A 9,814-nucleotide genomic window follows, 5' to 3' on the forward strand; every position below is an offset into this window, starting at 1 on the left:
CCGTGCTCTTTTATGTTCTGGAAAATGCTAAGAATTTATGTGACTCAGCATTGGCCACATAGTGCACAACTTACATGAGAAATTTCTTATAGAGGAGTTCCAGGTTAGTGGAAACGTGGGTGTGACGACCGTCACTTTAGGTGATCTATAAAAAACGGAATCACAATGGAAAGCGATTTTAGAAGGGGGGCTTGGGGGAGGGAGCTGACCGCAGGGAGGTCCCCTCCCCCGGGCGGTTTGGGAGGGCTGCGAGGGGTTCTTTCCAGAAGTTGCCAGAATGTTCTGGTTTTTGGGCTGGTCTAGTAGGATCCTCCAGCCCAATTATAAATCCCCCCGTTCCCGCCTCCTAGCCACCATTTTAGGTTTGGTGACCTGGTGGCAGAGGGCTGTTAGCGTTTTTTGTGAGAAAAGGTATTTTGTGCTTTGTGAGACAATTTGTTAGGCTTTATTGTCTAGGATTATTGCCTTAGCTACTTTATAATGGAGGATTCGCGAGTTGTCGAGGCGATGCGTCTATTGGCTGAGGCCGGTCGTTTGGATTTGCTGGCAGGAGGTGGGCAGGCGAGGCCCCAACGCCAGGCTTCTGCTGGCGTAGTTGCTGCGGTAATGGCGTGCTCGTCGCCGAAGAAGAGACGCCCGAGCCAGGTAAGCGATAGGGGCCGGTCCCGTACTAGGAAGCCGGCCTCACAGCGGCTGGTGCGTGTGGCTTCTGGGGAGGTGGAAGCTCCGGCGGTATGCGGCGCTTCTGGTGAGGGCGGGGGGAGGAGTCTCTGGCTCTGGCTCCCCAGGTAGGAGTTGTGGTGGGGGCGGGGGGACCTCCGGGCATGCCAGGCGTCATGGTGGGGCAGGCGCAGGTGTCGGGAAGACGGGGAAGAGGTGGAAGGGGAGGGAGCAAGAAGCGCTCCGCTTCGGACCCGCTGGTCGAGCGGCGCGTACAGTCTACAGAGGTAGTCGCTGCGCGTGGTGCGCGCAGAGGATCTGTTCAATTTGTTATGCAAGGTGCTGGCCCGGAGCGGGTTGAGCCCGGTTCCCATGACGCCGAGTGGGTTGTCGAGGAGTCACAGTTTGTTCCTGAGACGGCACCTCGCATGTTGTTAACCCCTTCCAGGCATTTTGCTTATGAACGACAGGCTGGGGAGAGGAGAGATTCGAGCATGGTGAGACCTCATGTTGAGTTGGCCTCCGGGGGCTTGGATCCTTCTTATGGTCAGGTAGCTTCTGGACAGGATGACGAGACTGGTATGGTGGAGGTTGGGGGTAATGTGGGTAGCCCTTTACTGTTTTCTACGCCTGGTTCTTCAGTGGGTGATGTTCTGTCGGTTGGGGGGGGGGGTTCTAGGGGTGAGGGAGAATGGGCACAAATGGGCGAAGGAGGTTCGCTTTCTGGTGTGGCTTTGGGACAAGAGGCTCCACGTTCGGGGGGTTTTGGGTCTGCTGCTTTTTCGGGGGTGGATGACAGTCTTCAGAGAGAAGGAGGGAGAGTTTCACTGGGAGGCCACGGGACCTTTCATCCTGGCAATCAGTTAACACAACCTGATATTGGTACTGGGTCGGCAGTTCTTGGTACTTCGGTTGTGGATAATTCTGGAGGGTTTTGCGCACCTAGGGTGCTGAGTGTGGGGGGTGTAGGCTTTCAGGGCACTATGTTGGGGCATGGTAGGGGTTTTGGCCAGGTGAGTGGTGGGCTTGTACAAGGGCCCAGGGGTGCAGTTCCATGCTTGACTGGGGATACCAGAGGCCCATATTTTATGTGTGGTTCCCCTGGGTGGGAGTATTTTGGTGTGGCAGTACTTGCGCAGCGGAGTTTTCAGAAAGATGGTACAAGCAACGAGTGGCGTGCAAGGGTTCCTATCCAGACTTCTTCTTCGGCAGTGGCGATGGATAATTTGGATCACAGTGACGATGAGGAGGTGATAGGTGGCTCTCCGGTCAGAGAGGTGCCTTTGAGATCTAGTGTTCGAGGGCGTTCTTTGGACAGGGGTCAGATGTTGAATGTGAGTTCTAATTGGAGGGGGACAGAGTCTGGTTTGAATGTAGCTTTTAGGAATCCTAGCACACCAGTCCAAACCTTTTCTTTGCAGGACAGGAATAGGTGCGGAGGTCCAGACTTGGCAGGGCGCGGTCCAGTCCATTTTCGCCAAGGGGAAGCGAGGAGAATGCCTCGCGCGGCCCTCTCTGTTCCACCGAGGGAACCCGCCGCGGCCAGCACACGAGGGTCTGGCGTGACCCCGCTGGCCCCAACGAGTAGCAGGTATAGGTGTCCTGCCTTGTCGGCGGCTATGGAGCTGCAGAGTCAACGCAAAGGGAGTTACAGGCGTGTACAGTCTGCTCCCCCCCCTGGCGGTTCTTCAAAATCATTAAAATGCACTATTGTTGATACCGGGTTAGGTAAGACCCGTGGTGATGTGTTACATACTAGTTTTGATTCAGTGGTCTTGGACTATGACGAAGATAGTCCTGAGGAAGGAGAATTGCGGGACGTGGAAGGGGGGGTGCCCTCTCATGTTTCTCATAGTGTTTTTCAGGCTCCAGTGGTTCAGAGTCAAGTGCAAGTGAGAAGAGAGCACGGCCCATCGGTCAGGGCGCCTCGCAGACAAGATGCATTGACTTCAGCGCCACGGGCGGAGCCTTCGAGTGTGGTCTCTCTGTTGCCAGGTGAGCAATTAGCTGCACAGGCCAAACCTATTATGGTGTCTGTGGGCACAGGTGGTGAAACGGATGTTGTTGTTGGAGATGGGCGATTGCTCAAAGGACGTTACGTGAAGGACACTGCTGTGGGCACTGACGATGTGGTGGAAGTCACGGGTAAAGTGGAAAGTGGTACTACTACTGGTGCTTCCAGTACGGTTAAAGAGCCAGTGGCCAGTAAAGAATTGAAAATCAAAAAGTTACCTTATATGGGGGTCACAAAGCCTTTGGGTGCTCATTTGATGTTAAGTACCAAAGAACGTATTTGGAACGGTGAGTATGTGGAACTCCTTAAGCTGCTACACCGGGAAGTCCGGTCAAAAGAGGGGTCTAAAGAAGAGGAGTTTGAGCTGGCTAAACGACCTAGAGTCCCCTTAAACATTGAAAACTGGACAGCTGCATTTCTTATTTATGCGAGTGTATACTGTGAAAAGTTCCCAGAGCGCAGCGTGTCCCTTTTTAAATACATGGACGTTATACGCAAGGCGCAGATTACTGGAGGGGGTTTGCTTGGTCCCAATATGATGAGGAGTTCAGGGCCAGGATGGCTTGGGATCCGGAGGCCAAGTGGGCGGAGCTCGATCTTGATTTATGGCAGCATACCATGGGCTCTGCGTCAGGTGGGAAGACTATTTTTACAGCGAGTGGATTTCCCTTAGTTTACCGGCCCTTTCAGGAGAAGCCCACCCGGGGAGGGGTGGGGGCTACTTCAAACACGCAGTCAGGGACCGGCACATGCTGGGAGTTTAACAAGGGATCTTGTACCAGAGAATATTGTAAGTTTAAACACGAATGCTCTGGCTGTGGCAGGAGGCACCCCTTGTCCAGATGCTGGGATAACCAACCAGCAGGAAGCCAGCAGGGGAAACAGGCGAGTGCAGGTAGTTCAGGGACGCCCTCACAGTTTTCAGGGGGTAGGGGATCCAGAGGTTCTAAGGGTACTGGGGCCAAGGGCTCATACACCGGTTAGGTTGGAGAGGTTGCGCCTTGCGCTTCAAGACTATGAAGATGAAGCAGTAAAGAAAAAATTGTTGGATGGTTTTGAATTTGGTTTCCGGCTGGGTTATATGGGCTCACGGGAGAGAAGGTGGTCTGCTAATTTAAAATCAGCATCAGAGCATGGCGCAGTGGTACAGGAAAAGCTCAATAAGGAGGTACATGAAGGCAGGATGGCTGGCCCTTTTCATGATTGGCCGATCCTTAATTTGATTATATCACCTGTTGGGGTGGTCCCGAAGAAAGATCCGGGACAATTCAGGCTTATTCAGCACTTATCAAGGCCAGAAGGGTCGTCTGTCAATGATTTTATTGACCCAGAGGCTGTTTCAGTCTCTTATTCCTCGGTTGATGTGGCCATGTCACTTGTTGTGACCGCGGGCGCAGCTGCTGAGATGGCCAAGTGTGATATAAAGTCTGCTTTCCGGCTGTTGCCTGTCCACCCGGATGACTGGTGTCTCCTGGGTATACATTTTGCAGGACAATGGTATGTGGACAAGGCTCTGCCGATGGGTTGCTCCATCTCATGTGCTCTTTTTGAGTGTTTTAGTACTTTTCTACAATGGTACTTTACTCAGCAGTCCTGTCACTCACTGGTAACGCACTACCTAGATGACTTTTTCTTTGTCGGATCCCTGGGCTCCACCGAGTGCCAGTCTGCTCTGGACACTTTTCAAGGGCTCATGGAGGATCTGGGAGTTCCTTTGGCTCCCGAGAAAATGATGGGTCCTGCCACTGTTTTGTCCTTTTTAGGTATTGAGATCGATTCTGTGGCAATGTGTGCTCGCCTGCCTGAGGATAAAAAGGTGAAAATGGTGGAGTTACTTGAAGCCATGTTAGCGAAAAGGAAAGTGTTGGTGAAAGATGTTCAGGTTCTACTAGGCCATCTTAACTTTGCTTGTAGGGTGGTAAGAGCAGGCGGGACTTTTTGTCGAAGATTGGGCAGGGCTCTTGCAGGTCATCAGTTGCCTCACCATTGTGTTCATTTGTCTGCTGGTGTCAAGGAGGATTTGAGAATGTGGAAATTTTTTCTTTCTTCCTTTAATGGTGTTCCTTTGGTGCGGGACGTTGATTTCCAGTGGGATGTGCAAATGTTCTCAGATGCTGCTGGCAGTGATGGTTTTGGGCTCTATTGGAATGGAAGGTGGTGTGCTGAACGTTGGCCAGATGAGTGGTTGAATGACGGCCGCAGCATTACCTTTTTAGAGCTTTTCCCTTTGCTGGTGGCTTTGACCCTTTGGGGGGAGGAATTGGCACACAAGAAAGTGCTTTTTCGTGTGGATAACATGGCTGTAGTGGAGATCGTTAACCGACAGTCTGCCAGGGATGAACAGGTGTTGAAGCTCATGAGAGTCTTCGTGCTGGGTTGTTTGAAACACAACATTCATTTTCGTGCTTTGCACATCCCTGGTGTGGACAATGACATTGCGGATGCTCTGTCTCGTTCACAGTGGGGGAGATTCCGTGGACTGGCGAGGGACGCAGACAGAGCACAGACCCCGATGCCGATTCATCTGTGGCACGTCGGCAAGGTCGGGTCGTACAACTGGTGGTAGGTTCTTTGTCTGTGTCTACGCATTCTGCTTATTCTCTGGCCTGGAGGGAGTTTCTGGAATCTGGTGCTTCTAGGCGCGAGGAAGTTTCGCGTCGTTCGGAGGACGTGGTCAACTTCATATTAGACCTTATGGATAGAGGATTGACCAAAGTAACCATTGCGGGAAAATTGGCAGGGATAGCTTTCATGGGTAAGTTGTTGTGGGGTTATTCACCGACAGCAGGGGAAATTGGCAGAAGGATGCTTGAGGGTTGGGCCAGAGAGCAGGGGCATACTAGCAGACTCAGGGCTCCTTTATCTTGGCAGGTCCTGGCCAGGTTAATCACTGTTCTACCTTCTGTTTGTTCAGATGACTTTGAGTCATGTTTGTTTTCCATGTTAATGGCGTTCATGTTTTTGGAGTTTTCAGGGTTTCGGAGTTGTTGGGTTCGAAATACAAGTGTGGCCTATTTTGGCGGGATGTTTTTTGTTCAGATGAGGGGGTGCATGTCTGGTTGGCCAGCTCCAAAACTGATCAGACGAGAAAAGGGAAGGGTGTGTGGTTGCAGGCGCGTGCTCCAAGGCTTACTTGCCCTTTACTTTTGGCGCGGCGCTGGTGTTCACTGTGTGGGGGTGGTGATGAGGCGCTTGTTTTTCAGCATATTAATGGCACCCATGTGACAACATACCAATTCCGAATGGTTTTGCGCAAGGCTTTGCAGCGATTAGGCTTGGATGGGAACCTATATGGGACACATTCTTTCAGGATTGGTGCTGCTACTGAAGCCTTCAACAGAGGTTGGACTGAAAGAGATATCATGAGATTGGGGCGTTGGTCTTCAAACTGTTTTCAGCGCTACGTGAGGAGTCCAGCGGAGGAGGCGCATGCGTCATCTTCCCTCCCATGAGTTCTAACTCTGTTTTCTTTTGTAGGATCGGTTGCTGGGCCTCGTTCTCCGGTGGTGACAGTCTGGATAGTTGGGCATTCCTTCGTGAAGTGGGCCCGAGTCCATGCGGCACAGAGTTACTTTGGAGAACTCCTTGGTTTTAATGCTCGAATGTTTAATGTGGTTTGGAAGGGGAAAGGTGGGATGCTCTGGAGAGAGTTAATCCCTTGTCTTAACAACAATATGGTGGGTGGACTATGTCCTGATATTTTAGTCATTCATCTGGGGGAGAACGATCTCTGTGCTACCAAAGGTGTGGTGTTACTTAGTGCTATTAAAAGGGATTTGGGCCTTATTAAGGAGCTTTGGGCTGGGTGCCATGTCTTTTGGACGGAATTGATACCGCGTAAGATCTGGAGAGGGGCTGTCAATCCCAGGGCTGTTGACAGGGCCAGGAAGAAGGTAAACTCTGAAGTTTCTCGTTGCTGTCGTGGTCTTGGTTTTAGCAGGATTTCCCATAGGGAAATTAAATTCGAAACGGTGGAATTTTTCAGAGATGATGGTGTTCACCTGTCCCGGGTGGGTATGGACCTATACTTGTTAGAGTTACGTGAGGTTTTGGCGCATTCGCTAGCCATGCAGCGTTGATTTAGTTTCGGTTCTTTTTCGCGTTTACGGTTTGGGGGGGGCAGAAAGGGAGGTGGTGTCGTTTCTCTCCCCCCCCCCACCTTTCTGGGTGGCGGGGTTTTTGGTGTATCGGTACGGTTTATGGTAGATTGTTTGATGAGTATTGGATCGATTCTTTGTTTGACAGGTTCAGGGGTATGTTGGTCATTGTTTGACCGTTCAGGTTTGTGGGGGGGGGGTATTGGCAGGAGTGAAGGGTCAGGCAGGGTTTATGGTTATGGAGGGCCTGGCTTTTAATATGTGATTGGGGTTTGACGAATAAAGCTTTAAAATGATGACGTAATGATTTGATAATGACGTAATGTTTTATTGATGACGTGATGTTTATAATGTTGTAATGTTTTATTGATGTATTGTTGGGCGGGGGAGGGGCCAAAGAATTTTAGGGGTGGGGTTGGGGGCGGAGTTCGTAGTTAATTATTTATTTAGTGAGGTATAGTTTTGTAAGGCGTTGCCAAGGTTTATATTTGTAATGTGTACCTGTTTCCTAATAAAGCGGCCTTTTACACACTCAAAACAATCTTGGTCTACTTTTCTCCCACCCCTCGCCCTCCCTCCCAAAGGGTTGCATGGGGATATGCAGCAGAGACGTGCCATGGATGGACAAGCGGCGTCAATTACCTGTATATTCGGGCTTGCTTTTTGCCTTCCTATAGTTAGTTGGTCTCTATGAAACAGGCAGAGAAGAGCGCGATTAGTAAAATCGAGTGGGGCAGCAGCGTGAAGCGTGCAGGGTCCATATTAGAGCAGTTCACAGTTCACTCACCATGTTCGAAATGAATCCTCTCCGAATCATCTTCCAAGCATTGGCCTATCCTTGTGCCTGATGGTAATGAGTGCTGCATGCTTTGTTTATACACGGTCGTGATTGGGCCATGAAGGTTGCTGGGATTTGTAGTTTTGCTCCAAGCCGGTATGCTCTTAACAGTGGAGTAAAAAAAGCATCGGAAAAATCGCGATTGCACTTATTTCGCGTTTCTATTTGTCATTTCAATCTATTAGACATAAATTAAAATCTTGCTGTGTGTGGAGAGCGATTCTCGCAATTATTTCCACTTGCTTTATTTATAAACGATCGTGGTTGGGCCACAAGGATTGCTGGGATTTGTAGTTTTCAATTTGTTACAGCACCGGCATGTTCAACATAGCATCTAAGGAGCAAGGTCGTGCTTAATATGCGTGTCTACTTGTGATATCGATCTATTAGACATTAAGTATATAGAGCAATTCTCGCAATAATTCCAACAGTCTGGTTGAAACTGACAACCTTAGGGAAAACACCGTTCTTGCATCGAAATACTGTGCACAAATATTGCAATTACATGCGTCAGCTAATATGTGATGTGCATGTCCAAAAAACGATATTTTTAAAAAAAAGACAGGATTCCTTCTGAACAACGTCATATCCACCAATTATTCTATAAGTCCTTCTATATCAGATTTTGATGATACTCTGTGTAAGGTGCTTGTTGCTGCTGAGTCGTTTTTATAGCTTATAAAGCTCAGAGATTTCATTCAATCCTGACACGGCCGTGTCAAATTTAACTGTGAGTAGAGCCTCCCTTTTTGACAATTTTTGTTCTCTGTCACTTCCGCGGGGATCCGCCTCCACATTCGAAATCACAGTCCATTGTAGATCTTTTTCTGTGTGTGATTTCCTCATCCAATGGTTGACAAGAGGAGCTGTTTCTACTTTCTTCCTGATGCGTGACTTATGTTGGCTTATCCTTTGGCGTATTTCCTGGCTTGTTTTTTCAATATATAGCAGCCCACAGGGGCAGGTTATCCCATATATCACAAATTTAGTTTTACAATTGGAAAACGTCTCATGCCTCCAATGTATTCCTCTGTGACTAAATAGAACACCTTCAACCGTAGTCTCACAACAAATGCATGTGCCACAATTGTGTTGGCCCTTTACCGGTGGCAATCCCATTAGTTGTCTTACTGTGGATTTTGGTTCCTTTTTCAATGCCGCCCTCACAATGTAGTTCGAGATACTGCTCCCTTTTTTTAAAGCAAATAAAGGAGTTGATTTGAACTCATCATCCAGTTTTTTAAGGAGGTGCCAGTTTTGGTTAAGTATTTTTTTCAATGTATTGGAATCCGGGCAAAAGGTGGTTACACATACTTGCCGTTGTGTTGATGGTTTCCTTTTTCTTTCTAGGAGCGTCTCACATGGAGTCCACCAGGCCCGCTTCATAGCCGCTTTAACCAGTTTCCTGGGGTAACCATGTTCTTTCAATTTGGTCACCAAATTATTAGCATGTGTTGTGTACTCGTCTTTATGGGAACAATTGTTCATATGGCAGGTTTTTGCGTAGGCTCCTCGGATGGTTGCTAGTAAAAAGAAGAGATTTATTTCTATTGGTGGGCTTTTTGTAGAGGGTCGTAGCTAGACCATCGCTATAGGTATACACTTCCACATCAAGAAAAGAGATTCTGTGGGCTGATTGAGATATACTGAATTGTATGTCAGGCATCCTAGAATTTAGCCTATTATAGAAGGTGCATAATTGGTCTTCTCCTCCGGCCCAGACCATAAAAATATTGTCTATGAACCGGAGCCAGGTCATAAAGTATTCTGCAAATGGGTTATTGTTATATACAAATGCCTCCTCGTACATGGACATGAAAAGGACCGCCAACTCCGGTGCGAAGGGGCAGCCCATTGCCACGCCTTTTATTTGGTAAAAGAACTCACTTCCAAATGAAAAGTAGTTCTTTTTCAATGCGAATGAAGCCAGATCGACAATAAAGTGAGTCGGTACTCTGCAAGGTCTTTCTCTTCCATCCAAGAATTGAGTAAGCACTGCCACTGCTTCCTCTTGGGGGATCTGTGTGTACAGAGACGTGACATCTAATGTCACTAGCAAGTCTTTTCCTCTTGTAAATTGAATGACCTGGAGTTTGTTGATAAAATCAGTGGTATCTTGCAGATAAGATTTGACTCCGGGCAGAAATTGTTTAAGAAAACAGTCAACCTATTTTGAAATCGGTTCGAGCAGAGAATCGCAGCCGG

At 48.7% G+C, this 9,814-nt stretch overlaps 1 protein-coding gene across 1 annotated transcript; it reads left to right on the forward strand.

Annotated features, from left to right (window-relative positions):
* The first annotated feature begins 1,361 nt into the window (after positions 1-1,361).
* On the forward strand, positions 1,362-6,753 carry LOC147724401 (uncharacterized). The gene is made up of 2 exons (XM_086967004.1): positions 1,362-2,655; positions 6,152-6,753. Exons 1-2 carry the CDS (start codon positions 1,362-1,364, stop codon positions 6,751-6,753), a joined length of 1,896 nt encoding a protein of 631 aa, XP_086823130.1.
* Positions 6,754-9,814: the final 3,061 nt, after the last annotated feature.

This window comes from Lissotriton vulgaris, chromosome 4_1 (genome assembly GCF_964263255.1).
Source record: "Lissotriton vulgaris chromosome 4_1, aLisVul1.2, whole genome shotgun sequence".
In the NCBI taxonomy this organism is placed as follows: Eukaryota; Metazoa; Chordata; class Amphibia; order Caudata; family Salamandridae; genus Lissotriton; species Lissotriton vulgaris.

What these genes read in the sequence shown, in the direction of transcription:
- LOC147724401 (XM_086967004.1), top strand. Translation starts at nt 1,362, where the DNA reads ATGGGCGAAGGAGGTTCGCTTTCTGGTGTGGCTTTGGGACAAGAGGCT. An exon ending in TGTGGTCTCTCTGTTGCCAG is followed by an intron (nt 2,656 to 6,151) that starts GTGAGCAATTAG and finishes TTTCTTTTGTAG; the next exon opens with GATCGGTTGCTGGGCCTCGT.